At 45.1% G+C, this 27,925-nt stretch overlaps 1 protein-coding gene across 7 annotated transcripts in view; it reads right to left on the reverse strand.

Moving 5' to 3' along the window:
- LOC129821874 (glutamate receptor 4-like) overlaps positions 1–27,925 on the reverse strand; it is a 168,346-nt gene that overhangs the window by 2,550 nt on the left and 137,871 nt on the right. For 2 of the 7 annotated variants that reach the window (XM_055879589.1, XM_055879584.1), the window contains 3 exons: positions 20,411–20,658; positions 5,524–5,638; positions 4,400–4,537 (listed from right to left, as the gene is read on the reverse strand). In XM_055879589.1, coding sequence (XP_055735564.1) covers positions 4,400–4,537; positions 5,524–5,638; positions 20,411–20,658 — 501 coding nt within the window. Of the gene's footprint in view, positions 1–4,266; positions 4,538–5,504; positions 5,639–13,063; positions 13,179–20,410; positions 20,659–27,925 lie in introns of those variants that run through there. The other 5 variants (XM_055879585.1, XM_055879586.1, XM_055879588.1 and 2 more) reach the window with 5 other exon arrangements.

Raw genomic sequence — 27,925 nt, forward strand, 5'->3', positions numbered from 1 at the left:
AAAAAGTTGGGTAAAAGTGGGATACAAAGTATACCGAACAAAATTATGAATGCAACATGCTTCAATTTCAAAGATTTTACTGAGTTACAGTTCATAGAAGGAAATGGAGGTCTTGGGCTGACGTGGTTACACATGGTCTGCGGTTGTAAGGCCAGTTGGACGTACTGCCAAATTCTCTAAAACGGCTTATTGTTAAGAAATAAACATTCAATTCGCTGGCAACAGCTCTGTTGAACATTCCTGCAGTCAGCATGCCATTTGCACTCTCCCACAAAACTTGAGAAATCTGTGGCATTGTGTTGTGTGACAAAACTGCACATTTTAGAGTGGCCTTTTATTGTCCCCAGCACAAGGTGCACCTATGTAATGATCATGCTGTTTAATCAGCTTCTTGATATGCTACACCTGCCAGGTGGATGGATTATCTTGGCAAAGTAGAAATGCTCACTAACAAGGATAGAAACAAATTTGTTCACAACATTTGAGAGAAATTAGCTTTTTCTGCTTTCTGGGTCCTTTTATTTCAGCTCATTAAACATGGGACCAACACTTTACATGTAGAATTTATATTTATATTTTTGTTCAGTATATATTTAAAGCAGGTGCTTCCACAATGGTGTGGTTCCTGAGTTAATTAATTAAGCAGTTAACATCCCATCATGCTTTGGGTAATGTATACAAATGCCCAGTTGCCTATTATTTTGGCTACCATGGCTAGAAGAAGAGATCTCAATGACTTTGAAAGAGAGGTCTCAAAGAAGCATTGAGGGGGGAGGGTGTGGGTGTGTGTGAGAGAGAGAGAGACCAGATTTCAACCAAATTGAACACTTATGGGAGATTCTGGAGTGGCACCTGAGACAGAGATTTCCAACACCATCAACAAAACAGCAAATGATGGAATTTCTCATGGAAGAATGTTGTCAAATTCCAGACACATGCAGATTCTACGCCAAGGCACATTGAAGCTGTTCTGGCTCGCTGTGACCCAACGCCCTATTAAGACACTTTATGTTGGTGTGTCCTTTATTTTAGGCAGTTACCTTTATCTAAACTAACATTGTATAAAAAAGGCAGGCAACAACAAACACACAGATGCTCAGGATACGTTTCAGATACGTTTGGGTTAGACATCTGCATTTCAAGGTGACCATGCATTTCTGGGGTCTTGGTTTGAAAAACATGGATGGTCAGGTTTTGTATAGTAAAGTGAGGATTTGTACAGTAAAGTGATGTTTTGTACAGTAAAGTGAGGATTTGTACAGTAAAGGGATGTTTTGTACAGTAAAGTGAGGATTTGTACAGTAAAGGGATGTTTTGTACAGTAAAGGGAGGATTTGTACAGTAAAGTGATGTTTTGTACAGTAAAGTGAGGATTTGTACAGTAAAGGGATGTTTTGTACAGTAAAGTGAGGTTTTGTACAGTAAAGTGAGGATTTGTACAGTAAAGCGATGTTTTGTACAGTAAAAGGAGGATTTGTACAGTAAAGTGATGTTTTGTACAGTAAAGTGAGGATTTGTACAGTAAAGGGAGGATTTGTACAGTAAAGTGAGGATTTGTACAGTAAAGGGAGGATTTGTACAGTAAAGTGATGTTTTGTACAGTAAAGTGATGTTTTGTACAGTAAAGTGAGGATTTGTACAGTAAAGGGATGTTTTGTACAGTAAGGTGAGGTTTTGTACAGTAAGGTGAGGTTTTGTACAGTAAGGTGAGGATTTGTACAGTAAAGGGATGTTTTGTACAGTAAAGTGAGGATTTGTACAGTAAAGGGATGTTTTGTACAGTAAAGTGAGGATTTGTACAGTAAAGTGAGGTTTTGTACAGTAAGGTGAGGATTTGTACAGTAAAGGGATGTTTTGTACAGTAAAGTGAGGATTTGTACAGTAAAGGGATGTTTTGTACAGTTAAGTGATGTTTTGTACAGTAAAGTGAGGTTTTGTACAGTAAGGTGAGGTTTTGTACAGTAAGGTGAGGATTTGTACAGTAAAGGGATGTTTTGTACAGTAAAGTGAGGATTTGTACAGTAAAGGGATGTTTTGTACAGTTAAGTGATGTTTTGTACAGTAAAGTGAGGTTTTGTACAGTAAGGTGAGGTTTTGTACAGTAAGGTGAGGATTTGTACAGTAAAGGGAGGATTTGTACAGTAAAGTGATGTTTTGTACAGTAAAGTGAGGTTTTGTACAGTAAAGTGAGGTTTTGTACAGTAAGGTGAGGATTTGTACAGTAAGGTGAGGTTTTGTACAGTAAGGTGAGGATTTGTACAGTAACGTTTTGGAGAAAAAGGGGAAGTGAGGGTTGTTTCACAGATTTAGAATTATAGAGAGAGACTGACTCCTGTTTTGTCATGGGCAACACTTTATAGGAACACACTACTTATTGATATACAATGTGCCTAATGTTTCCTTTGGAAATGTTATGTTTATCTATGTTGAACCAACAGGGGTAAAACATGTCATATTTTCTAATCCCTTCTTTTTATCCTTCAGAAATGTTGGGACTTTGTCAAGCAACTGGTAACCAACAAAAAAAGCTAGATTTACCATGATTCCTGTGTTAATATGGAGAAATGAAAAATAATCTCTCTTTTGTATACATACTAGTTGTGTGGCTAAACTGAAAATGTAGACCCAATAGTACACTTTGTGATAAAAGCACCAAATTTGGCACACTACCATTCAAAAGTTTGGGGTCACTTAGAAATGCCAGAAACTGCCAGTTGAGGACTTGTGAGGCGTCTGTTTCTCAAACTAGACACTCTAATGTACTTGTCCTCTTGCTCAGTTGTGCACCGGGGCCTCCCAATCCTCTTTCTATTCTGGTTAGAGCCAGTTTCCATTAAAACAAAAATCTGTTTCCAGCTACAATAGTCATTTACAACATTAACAATGTATTTCTGATCATTTTATTTGGACAAAAAAAATTGCTCTTCTTTCAAAAACAAGGACATTTCAAAGTGACCCCAAACTTTTGAATGATAGTGTACAGTATGTACCCTGAAGATATATAGATATATGAATGCACCAATTTGTAAGTCGCTCTGGATAAGAGCGTCTGCTAAATGACTTAAATGTAAATGTAAATGATATGGAGACAACCCAGATTTGGCCCCTGGTGGGCGTGGCCGCTACTACAACAAAGAAAAAATGTAAATGCATATTTAGCTTACAGTCAATGTCTCTATTCCAGGTCGAGAGTCTCATCTGTCAGATACAATTGGAACTAAAAGTCGGATGGCACCGGCACCCTTATCACCGATATCGCCCATGTCGGTGGCCATCTTAGGTCGTACCGGTATGTCAGATTACCTCAATCGGGAAATTTCTTAGCCACTGAGTATCACAGAAATATGACACTTTGAATGAATAACATAATTTCTTTTAAAACAAGTGGCTATGGATGAAATTGATCTAAATATCTTCTTTTTTTTAAACATACAAAACCGTATCATTTTGAAACATCAAATATTACTATAAATGTGTGCTTTAACCAATATATGCTTATTTTGGGGAATTTACACCATTTACTTGTGTTACAAAAGGTTAATATATATATGTTTTACTGCTAGACAGACAGTCTCTTTGCAATCATTACCAATTCGGGGTAATTTTTTTTTATCCCTGTTGGCACTTTTTAGCCAAAAATCTGTTGTCACTTTTAGGGTTAACATCAATAAGCAGACATCCTCTATAGAGTGGTTTGTTTATTTGAACGTATTCTTCTCTAACTCTACCTCAATGGGGATGTTTTGGGCCTCTCGAGTTCTAGAACTCTGATAGGGGGCTTAACTTGTCCGTAAAACGCCAGTCCTCCAGTGAAGCAGTCCTGCTGGTTTTCTGTTCTCCCTGATCTGGTATCTAACTGGTCAATCAATCAATGACCTGCTAACCAAGGTCTTAATCAGTCACTTGTTAGAACAGTGTTAAAACCAGCAGACACTGCAGGCCTTGAGGACAGGAGATGTGCACCAATGTTCTATGTCTTATGTGCTGTATGTGTAGTGTACAGAGTATGGACAGAATGCAGGTGTAGAACATCATCGTCATCATCTGCAGCCAAAGACGATGGAACCAATCTGCCACCTGCCCCCAGACGGCTCTGGGGGGAAGCGCTTTACAACAACGATCAGAAAAATGAACTGAAACTGAAACATAAGAAGCTGTCACAACAGAACAAAAAGGAAATAAAGTTCCACAATGCTTCACCACGGTCACAACACTGGTCGGCTGTTGCTAGAGGCTACACGCACAAGAAACTTCACACCAGCCCACCTATAGGAGGCCCTAAGTCCTACCCCTATATCTTGACCCCCTCGGAGCCGTATACGTTGTACCCCTCTCTATAAGTGGCTAAATTCTGGGTGCTGGGAGAGGGGCTGGGGCAGTGAGGGGGGCTAAGGTCCACCTTCATGCGCTTGGCCTCGGCACGCGACTTGTAGCAGAACTCAACCAGGGCCACCAGCATGGCTAGGCCCAGACCCCCCACCAGGATGTAGAAGACCCCAGCCACGTTGCTCAGGCTCAGGGCCTGGGAGGACTTGTCCTGGGAGGGGGGACGGAGAGCACAGGTTTAGAGAGAGAGAGAGACAGTGGCGCTAGTGAGACACAACAGGCAGCTTTAGAGTATCATCAACATCATGACTAAGTCTTAGTTATTTATTTTTTATCACAATAACATCTACAACTTGCTAACAACAACAGCCACTACCACTACTATGACTAGTCTGCTAGGTTAAGCATTTCTACTACTGCCATAATAAAAGCTTATTATCTACAAGTGCATATAATACATCTATTACTACTACTATGACAGTAGTACTTAATCTACTACATAGCTACTACTAATGCATGACTACAATTAAAGTAAATAAACATTTTAATGTATTCTTACAAGTATTAAGCATTAAGTCGAGGATGACTAGTACACCATACCAATTAAACTATGTTCAGTCATCGTATTGGTCAGGCTTTTGGATGAGGGATGATAAACTATTCTATTCAGACAGTCTTGGTGATGGTCCCTAGGATTTTAAGAACTTCACTGGCATTCTTAAGAGTTCTCTGATGTTCTAAGAATGTGTTCTTCTAAAGACATCTGTAGTGTTTAAGGACATCTTAAATATTCCAAGATTATCTGTAGTTTTATCAAACTCATGATGTTTGAAAGAACCTCTCCACACTTTGACTTGTCTTCTACCAGAGTAACCCAGAGAATAGTGAACTGAATGCTAATCTGAGATTAAGCCCATTATTATGAAGGCCATAACACATTTTCCAGAATTGATGTAGTATAATTATTTTTTGCTTTAAAATCATATTATAAAGGCAGATGTGGCATAGGCAGAAGACTAGCAGTGATAGAACTAGAAAGGTATTCAACAGTAAATCAATCAACTATTATCATTTGATTATTTAGATTTAATTGATGCTAATTCTAAGGCTAATCCTAGTCTCCAGGCTAATCTGGAGGCGTGCCTGACTGTCACACAGTGAGGGTGTTTGGTCCCCCACTCTGCCCGTGACACTGACCTTACTTCCCGAGTCCTTGGGTCCACACTCGCCCTTATCGTACCACCATTTGTTTTTCAGTTTGTCTAAGACGCCTGCTTCACTCAGTTTCAAAACCGCAAGGTTTACCGGGGTTCTTGGCGTGTAAAAATAACATAAATAACATCATAGGTCATGTTATTTTATGTTATTAGGTCACATACAGTCAGAACTGTCACATAAATGGTACTGCTTGGTAAAAGTGACCCAGTCTGGGTCCCACTGAGTACATGTGTGTATGCTCATTGGGGGGCTGAGGGGGGCGAGGGCTAAGCGAGCTACAGACATATGAGTGGGACCCCCCTGCATCACTTCAGGTAACACGTCCATACTGCCCCAGCCGACGCTACACACGCCGAGGCAATTACTGTGAACACAGAACTATTGTCAGGGCCTGCTCACACTGGGAGAGGGGACTGCATAGAACAATTTACGGCACGTCATTAACAAGCCCTGAGTAAGAGATCTGAAAAGGAATCTAAAAGAAACCAAACAATAAAGTACATTATCTCTCGATTTCATCACATCCATCCTCCTCTTTATCTCTCCCTCTATTTTCTGACAGTCCTCTAGTCCACACTCCTCTCTCCAGAGCAGACACTACAGGGTTCTAGTCCACACTCCTCTCTCCAGAGCAGACACTACAGGGTTCTAGTCCACACTCCTCTCTCCAGAGCAGACACTACAGGGTTCTAGTCCACACTCCTCTCTCCAGAGCAGACACTACAGGGTTCTAGTCCACACTCCTCTCTCCAGAGCAGACACTACAGGGTTCTAGAATACACTCCTCTCTCCAGAGCAGACACTACAGGGTTGTAGACTACACTCCTCTGTCCAGAGCAGACACTACAGTCTTCTAGACTACACTCCTCTGTCCAGAGCAGACACTACAGGGTTCTAGACTACACTCCTCTCTCCAGAGCAGACACTACAGGGTTCTAGACTACACTCCTCTGTCCAGAGCAGACACTACAGGGTTCTAGACTACACTCCTCTCTCCAGAGCAGACACTACAGGGTTCTAGACTACACTCCTCTCTCCAGAGCAGACACTACAGGGTTCTAGACTACACTCCTCTCTCCAGAGCAGACACTACAGGGTTCTAGACTACACTCCTCTCTCCAGAGCAGACACTACAGGGTTCTAGTCCACACTCCTCTCTCCAGAGCAGACACTACAGGGTTCTAGTCCACACTCCTCTCTCCAGAGCAGACACTACAGGGTTCTAGACTACACTCCTCTCTCCAGAGCAGACACTACAGGGTTCTAGACTACACTCCTCTGTCCAGAGCAGACACTACAGTCTTCTAGACTACACTCCTCTCTCCAGAGCAGACACTACAGGGTTCTAGACTACACTCCTCTCTCCAGAGCAGACACTACAGGGTTCTAGACTACACTCCTCTCTCCAGAGCAGACACTACAGGGTTCTAGACTACACTCCTCTGTCCAGAGCAGACACTACAGGGTTCTAGACTACACTCCTCTTTCCAGAGCAGACACTACAGGGTTCTAGTCCACACTCCTCTCTCCAGAGCAGACACTACAGGGTTCTAGACCAAACTCCTCTCTCCAGAGCAGACACTACAGGGTTCTAGACTACACTCCTCTCTCCAGAGCAGACACTACAGGGTTCTAGACTACACTCCTCTCTCCAGAGCAGACACTACAGGGTTCTAGACTACACTCCTCTGTCCAGAGCAGACACTACAGGGTTCTAGACTACACTCCTCTTTCCAGAGCAGACACTACAGGGTTCTAGTCCACACTCCTCTCTCCAGAGCAGACACTACAGGGTTCTAGACCAAACTCCTCTCTCCAGAGCAGACACTACAGGGTTCTAGACCAAACTCCTCTGTCCAGAGCAGACACTACAGGGTTCTAGACCACACTCCTCTCTCCAGAGCAGACACTACAGGGTTCTGGACCACACTCCTCTCTCCAGAGCAGACACTACAGGGTTCTGGACCACACTCCTCTCTCCAGAGCAGACACTACAGGGTTCTAGTCCACACTCCTTTTATTTTTTATTTATTTCACCTTTATTTAACCAGGTAGGCTAGTTGAGAACAAGTTCTCATTTGCAACTGCGACCTGGCCAAGATAAAGCATAGCAGTGTGAACAGACAACAACACAGAGATACACATGGAGTAAACAATAAACAAGTCAATAACATGGTAGAAAAAAAAGAATCTATATACAATGTGTGCAAAAGGCATGAGGTAGGCAATAAATCGAATAATTACAATTTAGCAGATTAACACTGGAGTGATAAATCATCAGATGATCATGTGCAAGAAGAGATACTGGTGTGCAAAAGAGCAGACAAGTAAATAAATAAAAGCAGTATGGGGGGTGAGGTAGGTAAATTGGGTGGGTAGTTTACAGATGGACTATGTACAGCTGCAGCGATCGGTTAGCTGCTCGGATAGCAGATTTTTAAAGTTGTTGAGGGAGATATAAGTCTCCAACTTCAGAGATTTTTGCAATTCGTTCCAGTCGCAGGCAGCAGAGAACTGGAAGGAAAGGCGTCCAAATGAGGTTTTGGCTTTAGGGATGATCAGTGAGATACACCTGCTGGAGCGCGTGCTACGGGTGGGTGTAGCCATCGTGACCAGTGAACTGAGATAAGGCGGCACTTTACCTGGCATAGCCTTGTAGATGACCTGGAGCCAGTGGGTCTGACGACGAACATGTCGCAGTGGTGGGTCGTATAAGGTGCTTTAGTAACAAAACGGATGGCACTGTGATAAACTGCATCTAGTTTGCTGAGTAGAGTATTGGAAGCTATTTTGTAGATGACATCGCCGAAGTCGAGGATCGGTAGGATAGTCAGTTTTACTAGGGTAAGTTTGGTGGCGTGAGTGAAGGAGGCTTTGTTCCGGAATAGAAAGCCGACTCTAGATTTGATTTTGGATTGGAGATGTTTGATATGAGTCTGGAAGGAGAGTTTGCAGTCTAGCCAGACACCTAGGTACTTATAGATGTCCACATATTCTAGGTCGGAACCGTCCAGGGTGGTGATGCTAGTCGGGCGTGCGGGTGCAGGCAGCGAACGGTTGAAAAGCATGCATTTGGTTTTACTAGCGTTTAAGAGCAGTTGGAGGCCACGGAGGAGTGTTGTATGGCATTGAAGCTCGTTTGGAGGTTAGATAGCACAGTGTCCAGGGAAGGGCCGGAAGTATACAGAATGGTGTCGTCTGCGTAGAGGTGGATCAGGGAATCGCCCGCAGCAAGAGCAACATCATTGATGTATACAGAGAAAAGAGTCGGCCCGAGAATTGAACCCTGTGGTACCCCCATAGAGACTGCCAGAGGACCGGACAACATGCCCTCCGATTTGACACACTGAACTCTGTCTGCAAAGTAGTTGGTGAACCAGGCAAGGCAGTCATTAGAAAAACCGAGGCTATTGAGTCTGCCGATAAGAATATGGTGATTGACAGAGTCGAAAGCCTTGGCCAGGTCGATGAAGACGGCTGCACAGTAATGTCTTTTATCGATGGCGGTTATGATATCGTTTAGTACCTTGAGCGTGGCTGAGGTGCACCCGTGACCGGCTCGGAAACCGGATTGCACAGCGGAGAAGGTACGGTGGGATTCGAGATGGTCAGTGATCTGTTTGTTGACTTGGCTTTCGAAGACCTTAGCTAGGCAGGGCAGGATGGATATAGGTCTGTAACAGTTTGGGTCCAGGGTGTCTCCCCCTTTGAAGAGGGGGATGACAGCGTCAGCTTTCCAATCCTTGGGGATCTCAGATGATACGAAGGAGAGGTTGAACAGGCTGGTAATAGGGGGTGCGACAATGGCGGCGGACAGTTTCAGAAATAGGGGGTCCAGATTGTCAAGCCCAGCTGATTTGTATGGGTCCAGGTTTTCCAGCTCTTTCAGAACATCTGCATACTGGATATGGGTAAAGGAGAAGCTGGGGAGGCTTGGGCGAGTAGCAGCGGGGGGGGGCGGGGCTGTTGGCCAAGGTTGGAGTCGCCAGGTGGAAGGCATGGCCAGCCATTGAGAAATGTTTGTTGAAGTTTTCGATTATCACGGACTTATCAGTGGTGACCGTGTTATCTAGCCTCAGTGCAGTGGGCAGCTGGGAGGAGGTGCTCTTGTTTTCCATGGACTTTACAGTATCCCAGAACTTTTTGGAGTTAGAGCTACAGGATGCAAATTTCTGCTTGAAAAAGCTGGCCTTTGCTTTCCTGACTGACTGCGTGTATTGGTTCCTGACTTCCCTGAACAGTTGCATATCACGGGGGCTCTTCGATGCTATTGCAGTTCGCCACAGGATATTTTTGTGCTGGTCGAGGGCAGTCAGGTCTGGAGTGAACCAAGGGCTATATCTGTTCTTGGTTCTGCATTTTTTGAACGGAGCATGCTTGTCTAATATGGTGAGGAAGTAACTTTTAAAGAATGACCAGGCATCCTCAACTGACGGGATGAGGTCAATATCCTTCCAGTGTACCCGGGCCAGGTCGATTAGAAAGGCCTGCTCGCAGAAGTGTTCTAGGGAGCGTTTGACAGTGATGAGGGGGGGTCGTTTGACCGTGGACCCGTGGCGGATACAGGCAATGAGGCAGTGATCGCTGAGATCTTGATTGAAGACAGCAGAGGTGTATTTGGAGGGCAAGTTGGTCAGGATAATGTCTATTAGGGTGCCCATGTTTACGGATTTAGGGTTGTACCTGGTGGGTTCCTTGATGATTTGTGTGAGATTGAGGGCATCAAGCTTAGATTGTAGGACTGCCGGGGTGTTAAGCATATCCCAGTTTAGGTCACCTAACAGAACAAACTCTGAAGCTAGATGGGGAGCGATCAATTCACAGATGGTGTCCAGGGCACAGCTGGGAGCTGAGGGGGGTCGGTAGCAGGCGGCAACAGTGAGAGACTTATTTCTGGAGAGATTCATTTTTAAAATTAGAAGTTCGAACTGTTTGGGCATAGACTTGGAAAGTATGACAGAACTTTGCAGGCTATCTCTGCAGTAGATTGCAACTCCTCCCCCTTTGGCAGTTCTATCTTGACGGAAAGTGTTATAGTTGGGTATGGAAATCTCAGAGTTTTTGGGGGCCTTCCTAAGCCAGGATTCAGACACGGCAAGGACATCAGGGTTGGCAGAGTGTGCTAAAGCGGTGAGTAAGGCAAACTTAGGGAGGAGGCTTCTGATGTTGACATGCATGAGGCCAAGGCTTTTTCGATCACAGAAGTCAACAAATGAGGGTGACTGGGGACATGCAGGGCCTGGGTTTACCTCCACATCACCCGAGGAACAGAGGAGTAGTAGGATGAGGGTGCGGCTAAAGGCTATCAAAACTGGTCGCCTAGAGCGTTGGGGACAAGGAATAAAAGGAGCAGATTTATGGGCGTGGTAGAATAGATTCTGGGCATAATGTGCAGACCAGGGTATGGTGGGGCACGGGTACAGCGGAGGCAAGCCCAGGCACTGGGTGATGATAAGAGAGGTTGTATCTCTGGACATGCTGGTCTCAATGGGTGAGGTCACCGCATGTGTGGGGGGTGGGACAAAGGAGGTATCAGAGGTACGGAGAGTGGAACTACGGGGTCCATTGCAAACCAAAACAATGATAACTAGCCTGAACAACAGTATGCAAGGCATATTGATATTTGAGAGAGACATACAATAAGGCATAAAGTGATTGCAGGTCATGATTGGGAGAGCTAGCTAAAACAACAGGTGAGATAACAGCAGCTAGTCAGCTAACACAGCAACAGAAGGTAAAAATGGCGACGACTGGGCAGAGAGGGTCGGATTAACTACACACAGATCCTGAGTTAAGGCACAGAGCCGACAGATAAAACACAAATAAACAGAATGGAGTACCATGAATTAATGGACAGTCAAGCAGGCATCAGCTATGTAGCCAAGTGATCATAGTGTCCAGGGGGCAGCCGTAGATGGAGCAGTGAGGCCTCCACTAAGCTAGCACGCGTTTAAAGTTAGTAGCCCGGGGGGGTGGTCTGCTCAGACGGAGGGGGTCTGCTCAGACGGAGGCCGGTTGAGGGCACCGGTTGAGGGCACGTCTGCAGACCAGACGTGGTCGTGTCGACAGAGAATCCAAGCCGGATAGCGATGGCAAAAGAGAGGTTGTGAATTGTAGAATTGTGTTTGCTAACTGGTGCTAGCTTCCTGGCTGCGCTAGCTGCAAGATAAGCTAGCAGTTAGCAGACCGGGGCAGGCAAGTTAGCCTTTGGGGGACGTCGCGATGGGGGGGGGAGTCTGTTTTTGCCTCTTCGTGCGGTGACGTCGATAGACCAGTCGTGGAATTAGTAGGGTTCCAGGTAGCTCTAGGTAGCTAACAGGCCTAGTAGGTTAGCAGAATGGGCCTTCAGCGGGCGTCACGCCTGAGGGGCCTGTTGGAGTCCTCGGGCAGATTATGTCGGTATTCCAGTCGTAGAGGATCGGCGGGGTTCCGTGCTCCGTACCGGCAGTAAAGGGTTCCGGATATTGTAGCCCAGGAGTGGGCTTCAGTGGTAGCACAGGAGCCCTAGCCGGGCTAGCTTCAGGCTAATTGGTGCTTGCTCCGGGATGGAAACGCTAGCCAGGAGTGGTCACCCAGGATTGTGGTTAGCTAGTTGCGAAGATCCAGATGAAAATGTTCAGAGTTTGCGGTAGGAATCCGGGGATATGGAGAGAAATAGGTCCGTTATGCTCTGGTTTTAGTCACGTTGTTCGAACTAGCGAGAGCTTTCCGAGCTAAAGGTTAGCTGATGACCGCTAGCAATGGTTTGCTAACTGATAGCTGGTAGGCAGTTAGCTGGCTATCTTCAGTAGATGGATTCCAGATCAGAAGTAAATAGAAATACTTTAGAAAAAAGCAGATCCACGCCACATTGGGTGAGGCGGGTTGCAGGAGAGTATTTAGAAGTTGAGGTTTAAGAAAGTATTTTTAAAAGAAATGCGAAGAAAAAGATGTAAAAAGATATATACAAGGGACACGGGACACGACAGGACAAAGACGTCTACACTGCTACGCCATCCAGAGCAGACACTACAGGGTTCTAGTCCACACTCCTCTCTCCAGAGCAGACACTACAGGGTTCTAGTCCACACTCCTCTCTCCAGAGCAGACACTACAGGGTTCTAGTCCACACTCCTCTCTCCAGAGCAGACACTACAGGGTTCTAGTCCACACTCCTCTCTCCAGAGCAGACACTACAGGGTTCTAGACTACACTCCTCTCTCCAGAGCAGACACTACAGGGTTCTAGACCACACTCCTCTCTCCAGAGCAGACACTACAGGGTTCTAGTCCACACTCCTCTCTCCAGAGCAGACACTACAGGGCCAATATTCCTGATTTTACAGTAATTGCTCTCCTTTCCTCCCCTCCTCTCCTTTCCTCCCCTCCTCTCCTTCTTTCCTCCCTCGTTTCAGACCGAGGGGAGTTGAAGTAGGAGAGGGCGATGTGGTGATGTTCATCACTGATCTGTGTGGCCGGGGCAGATGCACGCATTACTTCCCGAACACGGTTGTACCGCGGTCGGAGACAGAGAGGCTAACCTTGGAGTCCCCTCCCCCGCTGCCACACTCTCCCTTGTCGTACCACCATTTATTTTTCAATTTGTCCAACAGGCCCTGCTCGTTGAGTTTTAACACGGCCAGGTTGACCGCGTTTCTTCAGAGGGATAAAACATAGTTGGTCAGAGGAGGGATGGAGTATCAGCCAATGATGAGCCAATGGGATGAGGAAAAAGGAACGCCGGTGATTGGTTGGAAGGCATCAGATTAGAGGACACACAACCCTCCAGACGACCCTCTCTTTCTCTTTCATCTCTCTTCCAGCTTTTACATCCCACCTTATTATAAAGACATATTTGAATATCGAAAGCCCATTGGTTACATTGGTTTTGCCAGTTTGCTGTAGCTAAAACAACATATAGAGACTATAGAGAGTGCCAAATAGCCCAAACCACTTTCATTCAGTCCACCTTTACCAGGCATAGATAAAGGCTATTGTCTGAATGATGTGCAGCAGGGCGGGTAAAGGGGAGTAGTGGAGCCCTGGTTAAATGTTGTGTTAAAGCCTATCTCAGTCCCCTGATGACACGGAGCTGGTGTTCTGGTCCCTGATGACACGGAGCTAACACCCTGCTGCTGGTGTTCTGGTCCCTGATGACACGGAGCTAACACCCTGCTGCTGGTGTTCTGGTCCCTGATGACACAGAGCTAACACCCTGCTGCTGGTGTTCTGGTCCCTGATGACACGGAGCTAACACCCTGCTGCTGGTGTTCTGGTCCCTGATGAGACGGAGCTAACACCCTGCTGCTGGTGTTCTGGTCCCTGATGACACGGAGCTAACACCCTGCTGCTGGTGTTCTGGTCCCTGATGACACGGAGCTAACACCCTGCTGCTGGTGTTCTAGTCCCTGATGACACGGAGCTAACACCCTGCTGCTGGTGTTCTGGTCCCTGATGACACGGAGCTAACACCCTGCTGCTGGTGTTCTGGTCCCTGATGACACGGAGCTAACACCCTGCTGCTGGTGTTCTGGTCCCTGATGACACGGAGCTAACACCCTGCTGCTGGTGTTCTGGTCCCTGATGACACGGAGCTAACACCCTGCTGCTGGTGTTCTAGTCCCTGATGACACGGAGCTAACACCCTGCTGCTGGTGTTCTAGTCCCTGATGACACGGAGCTAACACCCTGCTGCTGGTGTTCTAGTCCCTGATGACACGGAGCTAACACCCTGCTGCTGGTGTTCTGGTCCCTGATGACACGGAGCTAACACCCTGCTGCTGGTGTTCTGGTCCCTGATGACACGGAGCTAACACCCTGCTGCTGGTGTTCTGGTCCCTGATGACACGGAGCTAACACCCTGCTGCTGGTGTTCTAGTCCCTGATGACACAGAGCTAACACCCTGCTGCTGGTGTTCTGGTCCCTGATGACACGGAGCTAACACCCTGCTGCTGGTGTTCTGGTCCCTGATGACACAGAGCTAACACCCTGCTGCTGGTGTTCTGGTCCCTGATGACACGGAGCTAACACCCTGCTGCTGGTGTTCTGGTCCCTGATGACACGGAGCTAACACCCTGCTGCTGGTGTTCTGGTCCCTGATGACACGGAGCTAACACCCTGCTGCTGGTGTTCTGGTCCCTGATGACACGGAGCTAACACCCTGCTGCTGGTGTTCTAGTCCCTGATGACACAGAGCTAACACCCTGCTGCTGGTGTTCTGGTCCCTGATGACACGGAGCTAACACCCTGCTGCTGGTGTTCTGGTCCCTGATGACACGGAGCTAACACCCTGCTGCTGGTGTTCTGGTCCCTGATGACACGGAGCTAACACCCTGCTGCTGGTGTTCTGGTCCCTGATGACACGGAGCTAACACCCTGCTGCTGGTGTTCTGGTCCCTGATGACACGGAGCTAACACCCTGCTGCTGGTGTTCTAGTCCCTGATGACACGGAGCTAACACCCTGCTGCTGGTGTTCTGGTCCCTGATGACACGGAGCTAACACCCTGCTGCTGGTGTTCTGGTCCCTGATGACACGGAGCTAACACCCTGCTGCTGGTGTTCTGGTCCCTGATGACACGGAGCTAACACCCTGCTGCTGGTGTTCTGGTCCCTGATGACACGGAGCTAACACCCTGCTGCTGGTGTTCTGGTCCCTGATGACACGGAGCTAACACCCTGCTGCTGGTGTTCTAGTCCCTGATGACACAGAGCTAACACCCTGCTGCTGGTGTTCTGGTCCCTGATGACACAGAGCTAACACCCTGCTGCTGGTGTTCTGGTCCCTGATGACACGGAGCTAACACCCTGCTGCTGGTGTTCTGGTCCCTGATGAGACGGAGCTAACACCCTGCTGCTGGTGTTCTGGTCCCTGATGACACGGAGCTAACACCCTGCTGCTGGTGTTCTGGTCCCTGATGACACGGAGCTAACACCCTGCTGCTGGTGTTCTAGTCCCTGATGACACGGAGCTAACACCCTGCTGCTGGTGTTCTGGTCCCTGATGACACGGAGCTAACACCCTGCTGCTGGTGTTCTGGTCCCTGATGACACGGAGCTAACACCCTGCTGCTGGTGTTCTGGTCCCTGATGACACGGAGCTAACACCCTGCTGCTGGTGTTCTGGTCCCTGATGACACGGAGCTAACACCCTGCTGCTGGTGTTCTAGTCCCTGATGACACGGAGCTAACACCCTGCTGCTGGTGTTCTAGTCCCTGATGACACGGAGCTAACACCCTGCTGCTGGTGTTCTAGTCCCTGATGACACGGAGCTAACACCCTGCTGCTGGTGTTCTGGTCCCTGATGACACGGAGCTAACACCCTGCTGCTGGTGTTCTGGTCCCTGATGACACGGAGCTAACACCCTGCTGCTGGTGTTCTGGTCCCTGATGACACGGAGCTAACACCCTGCTGCTGGTGTTCTAGTCCCTGATGACACAGAGCTAACACCCTGCTGCTGGTGTTCTGGTCCCTGATGACACGGAGCTAACACCCTGCTGCTGGTGTTCTGGTCCCTGATGACACAGAGCTAACACCCTGCTGCTGGTGTTCTGGTCCCTGATGACACGGAGCTAACACCCTGCTGCTGGTGTTCTGGTCCCTGATGACACGGAGCTAACACCCTGCTGCTGGTGTTCTGGTCCCTGATGACACGGAGCTAACACCCTGCTGCTGGTGTTCTGGTCCCTGATGACACGGAGCTAACACCCTGCTGCTGGTGTTCTGGTCCCTGATGAGACGGAGCTAACACCCTGCTGCTGGTGTTCTGGTCCCTGATGACACGGAGCTAACACCCTGCTGCTGGTGTTCTAGTCCCTGATGACACGGAGCTAACACCCTGCTGCTGGTGTTCTGGTCCCTGATGAGACGGAGCTAACACCCTGCTGCTGGTGTTCTGGTCCCTGATGACACGGAGCTAACACCCTGCCACTCCTGTCCTAATCTCCTGCAGCTCTCTACCTCACACCCCTGAGGGGAAAAGACCTCCAAAAACGGTCCACGGATACATAGGGCTAAAATAACACATACTCACACTGGCACTGTATGTGTGTGTTTGTGCGTGCGTACGTGCGTATGTATGTGTGTGCGTACGTGCGTGTGTATGTGTGTGTGTATTTGTGTGTGTTCGTGCGTGTGTATGTGTGTGTTCATGTGTGTGTGTGTGTGCATGTGGGTGGGTGTGTGAGTGTGTGGGTGTGTGTGTGTGGGTGTGTATGAGTGTGTATGTGGGTGTGTGTGAGTGTGTATGTGTATGTGGGGTTGTGTGTGTGTGTGTGTGTTTGTATGTGGGTGTGTGTGAGTCAGCTGCAGTAATCTGTAATCCTGTGCTGTTGTTCTCTGTCTCCATTTCTCTTCCTGCCCTTCTCAATACAATACTTTTTGCTCTCTCAACTCTCTCTCCTCTTCTCTCTCTCCTCTCTCCTCTATCTCTTCTCTCTTTCTCCTCTCTATTCTCTCTTCTCATTCTCTCTTCTCTCTCTCCTCTTCTCTCCCCTCCCTCTTCTATCTCTCCTCTTCTCTCTCTTCTCTCTTTCTCCTCTCTATTCTCTCTTCTCCTTCTCTCAACTCTCTCCCCTCTTCTCTCTCCTCCCTCTTCTATCTCTCCTCTTCTCCTCTCTATTCTCTCTTCTCCTCCCCTCTTCTCTCTCAACTCTCTCTCCTCTTCTTTCTCTTCTTTTTCTCCTCTCTCCTCTCTTGTCTCTCCTCTCTTTTGTCTTCTCTCTCTCCTCTCTCCTCTCTTTCTCCTCTTGTCTCCTCTCCTCTATTCTCTCTCTCTCCTCTCAACTCCTCTCTTTTGTCTTCTCTCTCCTCTGTCTCATCTCTCTCTTCTCTGCTGTCTCTCCTCTTCTCTCGCCTCTCTTCCCTATCTTCTCTCTCTATCCTCACTCTCTCCTTTCCTCTCCTCTTTCTCCTCTCTTCTCTCTCCTCTCTCTCTCTATCTCCTCTCTTCTCTCCTCTCCATCTTTTTCTCTCCTCTCTCTCTTCGCTCTTTATCCTCTTTTCTCTCTTCTCTTTCCTCTCTCCTCAATTCTCTCTCTCTTCCCTCTCTTTCTTTTCTATTCTCCTATCTTCCCTTCTCTCTTCTCTTTATATTCTCCTCTTTTCTTTCTCCTCTCTCTCTTCCCGCTCTTCTCTCTCCTCACTCTCTCTCTGCTCTCTCTGCTCTCTTCCCTCTGTCTCCCTCCTCTCTTCTCCCTCATCTCTTCTCTCTCCTCGCTTTCTCTCTCCTCGCTTTCTCTCTGCTCTATCTCTGCTCTCTGCTCTCTTCCCTCAATTCCCTCAATTCTTTCTCTTCTCTCTCCTCTCTTTTGTCTTCTTTCTCTCCTCTCTTCCCTCTCTCCTTCTCTCCTCTCTCTTTTGTCTCCTCTCCTCTATCTCTTCTATCTCTCTTCTCCCTTTGTCCTCTCTTCTCTTTCTATTCTCCTCTCTTCTCTCTCCTCTCTTCCTGCTCTTCTCTCTCCTCTCTTTTGTCTTTCTTCTCTCTCCTCTCTCTTTTGGGTTTCTTCTCTCTCTCCATTCCTATCTCTCTCCTTTCCTCTCTTCTCTTTTCTCTTGTCTCTCCTCTCTCTTGCTTTTCTCTCTTCTCTCTCTCCTCTCTTCCCTTTCACCTCTGCTGTCTCTCCTCTCTACTCTCTTCTCTCTCTCTCCTCTCTCCTATCTTTTGTCTGTCTTCTCTCTCCTCTCTCTCTATTCTCCTCTCTTCCCGCTCTTCCCTCTCTTCCTGCTCTTCTCTCTCCTCTCTCTCATCTCCCTCTTTTCTCTCCTCTATTCTCTCCCTCCTCTCTTCTCTCTCCTCTCTTCTCTCTCCCTCCTGTCTCCTCTCTTTTGTCTTCTCTCTCTTCTCTCTCCTCACTCTCCTCTCTTCCCTCTATTCTCTCTCCTATCTCCTCTCTTTTGTCTTCTCTCTCTCCTCTCCTCATCTCTCTTCTGTCTCTCCTCTTCTCTCTCAGATGCTGTCATCAGTTTGCTTCGCCTCATTGCTTCACTCTTCCATTTGTGCCTGTGTGCCAGGGAGTATGCGTACCAAGGAGCGTGTGTTTGCGTGCATGACTATATATATACAAAATATGTTTTATTGTCACATACACCAGATAGCTGCAGTGAAATGTGTTGATGTACATGGTCAGCCATAGTAGTACAGCTCCCCTGGAGCAAACTAGGGTTAAGTGAGAGAGAGAGAGAGAGAGAGAGTTCTCCTGGGTGGGCTACGAGCCATGGAAAATATCACCATCATAAGAAGGGTATGGGAAAAGGAATGATGCTACATAGACATCTCACATACATATTATCATATGAATTAACTGCATATCTTACTATTAATAATAATCTTTATCAAAATCATTATCATCATGTCAAATCAGTGCTTTGAATGGCTTGCCGTGAGCAGGGGCTCTTGCCTGACATGCTCTCTCCTGTAGGTTTCCCCATGATCAGGAGAAGCCATAGACAGCAGTCGATAGTCCCAGAATAGTAAGGGGGCCAGGTGGGGACCATCATCCACTGGCTGTCACTTTTCCCTCGGAAACAGAAAACCTTCATTTATCTGAGTGGAAAAGGAACCCTGGTAAAGGTGCAGGGGAGTGGGAGGACTTCTTTGCAAGGTGCACAGGGGGAAGTTATAGGAACATTATAGAAAGAGTGGCAGTAGTCCTGCTGCTATATACACACACACACACTACAAATGTATGGATTTGAGTGTTTCAGGGCATCATCAATTAATTGGATTGTGGAAATTTGTTTCTTTTGATCGATTTGATTGATTTGATATGCATTTTGGAGTGTTATGAAATAATTTGATAGTTTTCTGCTTTTTGTTCCCCCCGTTGGCCAGGCCCTTCAACATCCTGTTTCCTGTGTGTCTATAAATTCCCCCGGGTGGCTCTGGGAGTCATGGCAATGCCAAGGTGCTCCGCCCCTCTCCACGGCATCACCGTTAGTAACTTCAATCACAATCGGTCTCAGTTCAAAAACAGATAGTATCTACATAACACTCTGAGAATGAAGGAATGAGACAGTCAAGACGCCAAACGAGTGGACACATTACCTGATCGGTGGCCCTGTGAAGAGAAAGACTGAGTGAAGGAAGAGAAATGGAGAGAGAGGGACGGGTGGAGAGACGGACATACAGCAATACAACAGAGCAATGGAGCTAACAGGCACTAAATACCTGAATACAACATAGACAGAGAGAGAAAGAGACGGAGAGGGAGAAGGAGACAGAGAGGGAGAGAGGCAGAGAGAGAAGGAGACAGAGAGGGAGAAGGAGAGGGAGACGGAGAAGGAGAGAGGGAGAAGGAGACGGAGAGGGAGAAGGAGACGGAGAGGGAGAAGGAGACAGAGAGGGAGAAGGAGACAGAGAGGGAGAAGGAGACAGAGAGGGAGAAGGAGACAGAGAGGGAGAAGGAGACAGAGAGGGAGAAGGAGACAGAGAGGGAGAAGGAGACAGAGAGGGAGAAGGAGACAGAGAGGGAGAAGGAGACAGAGAGGGAGAAAGAGACAGAGAGGGAGAGAGGCAGAGAGGGAGAGAGGCAGAGAGGGAGAAGGAGACAGAGGGAGAAGGAGACAGAGGGAGAAGGAGACAGAGAGGGAGAAAGAGACAGAGAGGGAGAAAGAGACAGAGAGGGAGAAAGAGACAGAGAGGGAGAAAGAGACAGAGAGGGAGAAAGAGAGAGAGAGAAAGAGACAGAGAGGGAGAAAGAGAGAGAGATCGAGAGAAATAAAGTAACAAAGAGAGAGACAGACAGGGAGATAAATGGAGAGAGAGAGACAGGACATAGACCAGACTAAGACCCTACTAAGTGATCCATATAAAAGGCACACCAGGGTAGGTGGAATACTATAACAACAGTTGAGTTGGGGACTACCATCGTTATACTACTCCACCCACCTTAGCTGTGAGCCTTTAGGTGTGGCAATGCCATATCCCTTGGAGTCCAGGTTGCCTCCAACCTTCATGGTGTCGCAGGGCTTGCGTTGTTCCGTGTACTCATTCATGGTGGACTCCAGGAGGAAAGCGTACTTCCCTTTGGACTTGCGGACGCGAGCCACGCCCTCCGCTGTGGTCTTAGCGAAGACAGAGGGCTCAGCAGACTTCATATAGGACCACATCTTCTCGTATACAGCGATCTTTGACCTCTGAGAGAAGGAAGGGCAGAGAGAAGGTGTTAGAGGTGAGCTTTAGGGTTAGTGATCCATCCAATCACCCCTCCCTCCATCCATCCACCCCTCTATCTATCTGTCCATCCATCCATTCATCCCTCTATCTGTCCAATCACCCCTCCCTCCATCCATTCACCCCTCTATCTATCTGTCCATCCATCCATTCATCCCTCTATCTGTCCAATCACCCCTCCATCCATCCATTCACCCCTCTATCTATTTGTCCATCCATCCATCCATTCACCCCTCTATCTATTTGTCCATCCATCCATCCATTCACCCCTCTATCTATCTGTCCATCCATCCATCCATTCACCCCTCTATCTATCTGTCCATCCATCCATCCATTCACCCCTCTATCTATCTGTCCATCCATCCATCCATCCATTCACCCCTCTATCTGTCCATCCATCCATCCATTCACCCCTCTATCTATCTGTCCATCCATCCATCCATTCACCCCTCTATCTGTCCATCCATCCATCCATTCACCCCTCTATCTATCTATCTGTCCATCCATCCATCCATTCACCCCTCTATCTATTTGTCCATCCATTCACCCCTCTATCACTGGTCCTGAATTATTGATGATCATCTGCAGCTGCTGTTCACAGGGCATTCAGAACAAACTGCTAGTGGACAGTATAATAGTGTAGAACCAACTACTAGTGGACAGTATAATAGTGTAGAACCAACTACTAGTGGACAGTATAATAGTGTAGAACCAACTACTAGCGGACATTATAATAGTGTAGAACCAACTACTAGTGGACAGTATAATAGTGTAGAACCAACTGCTAGTGGACAGTGTAATAGTGTAGAACCAACTACTAGTGGACAGTATACTAGTGTAGAACCAACTACTAGTGGACAATATAATAGTGTAGAACCAACTACTAGTGGACAGTGTAATAGTGTAGAACCAACTACTAGTGGACAGTATAATAGTGTAGAACCAACTACTAGTGGACAGTATAATAGTGTAGAACCAACTACTAGTGGACAGTATACTAGTGTAGAACCAACTACTAGTGGACAGTATACTAGTGTAGAACCAACTACTAGTGGACAGTATAATAGTGTAGAACCAACTACTAGTGGACAGTATAATAGTGTAGAACCAACTACTAGTGGACAGTATAATAGTGTAGAACCAACTACTAGTGGACAGTATAATAGTGTAGAACCAACTACTAGTGGACAGTGTAATAGTGTAGAACCAACTACTAGTGGACAGTGTAATAGTGTAGAACCAACTACTAGTGGACATTATAATAGTGTAGAACCAACTACTAGTGGACAGTATAATAGTGTAGAACCAACTACTAGTGGACAGTATAATAGTGTAGAACCAACTACTAGTGGACAGTATAATAGTGTAGAACCAACTACTAGTGGACAGTATAATAGTGTAGAACAAACTACTAGTGGACAGTATAATAGTGTAGAACCAACTACTAGTGGACAGTATAATAGTGTAGAACCAACTACTAGTGGACAGTATAATAGTGTAGAACCAACTACTAGTGGACAGTATAGTAGTGTAGAACCAACTACTAGTGGACAGTATAATAGCGTAGAACCAACTACTAGTGGACAGTATAATAGTGTAGAACCAACTACTAGTGGACAGTATAATAGTGTAGAACCAACTACTAGTGGACAGTATAATAGTGTAGAACCAACTACTAGTGGACAGTGTAATAGTGTAGAACCAACTACTAGTGGACAGTATAATAGTGTAGAACCAACTACTAGTGGACAGTATAATAGTGTAGAACCAACTACTAGCGGACAGTGTAATAGTGTAGAACCAACTACTAGCGGACAGTATAATAGTGTAGAACCAACTACTAGTGGACAGTATAATAGTGTAGAACCAACTACTAGTGGACAGTATAATAGTGTAGAACCAACTACTAGTGGACAGTATAATAGTGTAGAACCAACTACTAGTGGACAGTATAATAGTGTAGAACCAACTACTAGTGGACAGTATAATAGTGTAGAACCAACTACTAGTGGACAGTATAATAGTGTAGAACCAACTACTAGTGGACAGTATAATAGTGTAGAACCAACTACTAGTGGACAGTATACTAGTGTAGAACCAACTACTAGTGGACAGTATAATAGTGTAGAACCAACTACTAGTGGACAGTATACTAGTGTAGAACCAACTACTAGTGGACAGTATAATAGTGTAGAACCAACTACTAGTGGACAGTATAATAGTGTAGAACCAACTACTAGCGGACAGTATAATAGTGTAGGACCAACTACTAGTGGACAGTATAATAGTGTAGAACCAACTACTAGTGGACATTATAATAGTGTAGAACCAACTACTAGCGGACAGTATACTAGTGTAGAACCAACTACTAGCGGACAGTATAATAGTGTAGAACCAACTACTAGTGGACAGTATAATAGTGTAGAACCAACTACTAGTGGACAGTATAATAGTGTAGAACCAACTACTAGTGGACAGTATAATAGTGTAGAACCAACTACTAGTGGACAGTATAATAGTGTAGAACCAACTACTAGTGGACAGTATAATAGTGTAGAACCAACTACTAGTGGACAGTGTAATAGTGTAGAACCAACTACTAGTGGACAGTGTAATAGTGTAGAACCAACTACTAGTGGACATTATAATAGTGTAGAACCAACTACTAGTGGACAGTATAATAGTGTAGAACCAACTACTAGTGGACAGTATAATAGTGTAGAACCAACTACTAGTGGACAGTATAATAGTGTAGAACCAACTACTAGTGGACAGTATAATAGTGTAGAACAAACTACTAGTGGACAGTATAATAGTGTAGAACCAACTACTAGTGGACAGTATAATAGTGTAGAACCAACTACTAGTGGACAGTATAATAGTGTAGAACCAACTACTAGTGGACAGTATAGTAGTGTAGAACCAACTACTAGTGGACAGTATAATAGCGTAGAACCAACTACTAGTGGACAGTATAATAGTGTAGAACCAACTACTAGTGGACAGTATAATAGTGTAGAACCAACTACTAGTGGACAGTATAATAGTGTAGAACCAACTACTAGTGGACAGTGTAATAGTGTAGAACCAACTACTAATGGACAGTATAATAGTGTAGAACCAACTACTAGCGGACAGTATAATAGTGTAGAACCAACTACTAGCGGACAGTGTAATAGTGTAGAACCAACTACTAGCGGACAGTATAATAGTGTAGAACCAACAACTAGTGGACAGTATAATAGTGTAGAACCAACTACTAGTGGACAGTATAATAGTGTAGAACCAACTACTAGTGGACAGTATAATAGTGTAGAACCAACTACTAGTGGACAGTATAATAGTGTAGAACCAACTACTAGTGGACAGTATAATAGTGTAGAACCAACTACTAGTGGACAGTATAATAGTGTAGAACCAACTACTAGTGGACAGTATAATAGTGTAGAACCAACTACTAGTGGACAGTATACTAGTGTAGAACCAACTACTAGTGGACAGTATAATAGTGTAGAACCAACTACTAGTGGACAGTATACTAGTGTAGAACCAACTACTAGTGGACAGTATAATAGTGTAGAACCAACTACTAGTGGACAGTATAATAGTGTAGAACCAACTACTAGCGGACAGTATAATAGTGTAGGACCAACTACTAGTGGACAGTATAATAGTGTAGAACCAACTACTAGTGGACATTATAATAGTGTAGAACCAACTACTAGCGGACAGTATACTAGTGTAGAACCAACTACTAGCGGACAGTATAATAGTGTAGAACCAACTACTAGTGGACAGTATAATAGTGTAGAACCAACTACTAGTGGACAGTGTAATAGTGTAGAACCAACTACTAGTGGACAGTGTAATAGTGTAGAACCAACTACTAGTGGACAGTGTAATAGTGTAGAACCAACTACTAGTGGACAGTATAATAGTGTAGAACCAACTACTAGTGGACAGTATAATAGTGTAGAACCAACTACTAGCGGACAGTATAATAGTGTAGAACCAACTACTAGCGGACAGTATAATAGTGTAGAACCAACTACTAGCGGACAGTATAATAGTGTAGAACCAACTACTAGCGGACAGTATAATAGTGTAGAACCAACTACTAGCGGACAGTATAATAGTGTAGAACCAACTACTAGCGGGCAGTATAATATTGTAGAACCAACTACTAGCGGACAGTATAATAGTGTAGAACCAACTACTAGCGGACAGTATAATAGTGTAGAACCAACTGCTAGCGGACAATATAATAGTGTAGAACCAACTACTAGCGGACAGTATACTAGTGTAGAACCAACTACTAGTGGACAGTATAATAGTGTAGAACCAACTACTAGTGGACAGTATAATAGTGTAGAACCAACTACTAGTGGACAGTATAATAGTGTAGAACCAACAACTAGCGGACAGTATAATAGTGTAGAACCAACTACTAGCGGACAGTATAATAGTGTAGAACCAACTACTAGCGGACAGTATAATAGTGTAGAACCAACTACTAGCGGGCAGTATAATATTGTAGAACCAACTACTAGCGGACAGTATAATAGTGTAGAACCAACTACTAGCGGACAGTATAATAGTGTAGAACCAACTGCTAGCGGACAATATAATAGTGTAGAACCAACTACTAGCGGACAGTATACTAGTGTAGAACCAACTACTAGTGGACAGTATAATAGTGTAGAACCAACTACTAGTGGACAGTATAATAGTGTAGAACCAACTACTAGTGGACAGTATAATAGTGTAGAACCAACAACTAGTGGACAGTATACTAGTGTAGAACCAACTACTAGTGGACAGTATAATAGTGTAGAACCAACTACTAGTGGACATTATAATAGTGTAGAACCAACTACTAGTGGACAGTATACTCGTGTAGAACCAACTACTAGTGGACATTATAATAGTGTAGAACCAACTACTAGTGGACAGTATAATAATGTAGAACCAACTACTAGTGGACAGTATAATAGTGTAGAACCAACTACTAGTGGACAGTATAATAGTGTAGAACCAACTACTAGTGGACAGTATAATAGTGTAGAACCAACTACTAGTGGACAGTGTAATAGTGTAGAACCAACTACTAGTGGGCAGTGTAATAGTGTAGAACCAACTACTAGTGGACAGTGTAATAGTGTAGAACCAACTACTAGTGGACAGTGTAATAGTGTAGAACCAACTACTAGTGGACAGTGTAATAGTGTAAAACACTACTAGTGGACAGTGTAATAGTGTAGAACCAACTACTAGTGGACAGTGTAATAGTGTAGAACCAACTACTAGTGGACAGTGTAATAGTGTAGAACCAACTACTAGTGGACAGTGTAATAGTGTAGAACCAACTACTGGTGGACAGTGTAATAGTGTAGAACCAACTACTAGTGGACAGTGTAATAGTGTAGAACCAACTACTAGTGGACAGTGTAATAGTGTAGAACCAACTACTAGTGGACAGTGTAATACTGTAAAACACTACTAGTGGACAGTGTAATAGTGTAGAACCAACTACTAGTGGACAGTGTAATAGTGTAGAACCAACTACTAGTGGACAGTGTAATAGTGTAGAACCAACTACTAGTGGACAGTGTAATAGTGTAGAACCAACTACTAGTGGACAGTGTAATAGTGTAGAACCAACTACTAGTGGACAGTGTAATAGTGTAAAACACTACTAGTGGACAGTATACTAGTGTAGAACCAACTACTAGTGGACATTATAATAGTGTAGAACCAACTACTAGTGGACAGTATAATAGTGTAGAACCAACTACTAGTGGACATTATAATAGTGTAGAACCAACTACTAGTGGACATTACAATAGTGTAGAACCAACTACTAGTGGACATTATAATAGTGTAGAACCAACTACTAGTGGACAGTATAATAGTGTAGAACCAACTACTAGTGGACAGTATAATAGTGTAGAACCAACTACTAGTGGACAGTATAATAGTGTAGAACCAACTACTAGTGGACAGTGTAATAGTGTAGAACCAACTACTAGTGGACAGTGTAATAGTGTAGAACCAACTACTAGTGGACATTATGATAGTGTAGAACCAACTACTAGTGGACAGTATGATAGTGTAGAACCAACTACTAGTGGACAGTATAATAGTGTAGAACCAACTACTAGTGGACAGTATAATAGTGTAGAACCAACTACTAGTGGACAGTATAATAGTGTAGAACCAACTACTAGTGGACAGTATAATAGTGTAGAACCAACTACTAGTGGACCGTATAATAGTGTAGAACCAACTACTAGTGGACAGTATAATAGTGTAGAACCAACTACTAGTGGACAGTATAATAGTGTAGAACCAACTACTAGTGGACAGTATAATAGTGTAGAACCAACTACTAGTGGACAGTATAATAGTGTAGAACCAACTACTAGTGGACAGTATAATAGTGTAGAACCAACTACTAGTGGACAGTATAATAGTGTAGAACCAACTACTAGTGGACAGTATATTAGTGTAGAACCATATACTAGTGGACAGTATAATAGTGTAGAACCAACTACTAGTGGACAGTATAATAGTGTAGAACCAACTACTAGCGGACAGTATAATAGTGTAGAACCAACTACTAGCGGACAGTATAATAGTGTAGAACCAACTACTAGCGGACAGTGTAATAGTGTAGAACCAACTACTAGCGGACAGTGTAATAGTGTAGAACCAACTACTAGTGGACAGTATAATAGTGTAGAACCAACTACTAGTGGACAGTATAATAGTGTAGAACCAACTACTAGTGGACAGTGTAATAGTGTAGAACCAACTACTAGTGGACAGTGTAATAGTGTAGAACCAACTACTAGTGGACAGTATAATAGTGTCGAACCAACTACTAGTGGACAGTGTAATAGTGTAGAACCAACAACTAGTGGACAGTGTAATAGTGTAGAACCAACTACTAGTGGACAGTATAATAGTGTAGAACCAACTACTAGTGGACAGTATAATAGTGTAGAACCAACTGCTAGTGGACAGTATAATAGTGTAGAACCAACTACTAGTGGACAGTATAATAGTGTAGAACCAACTACTAGTGGACAGTGTAATAGTGTAGAACCAACTACTAGTGGACAGTGTAATAGTGTAGAACCAACTACTAGTGGACAGTGTAATAGTGTAGAACCAACTACTAGTGGACAGTGTAATAGTGTAGAACCAACTACTAGTGGACAGTATAAT

The sequence above is a fragment of the Salvelinus fontinalis genome, chromosome 24 (assembly GCF_029448725.1).
Source record: "Salvelinus fontinalis isolate EN_2023a chromosome 24, ASM2944872v1, whole genome shotgun sequence".
Taxonomy (NCBI): Eukaryota; Metazoa; Chordata; class Actinopteri; order Salmoniformes; family Salmonidae; genus Salvelinus; species Salvelinus fontinalis.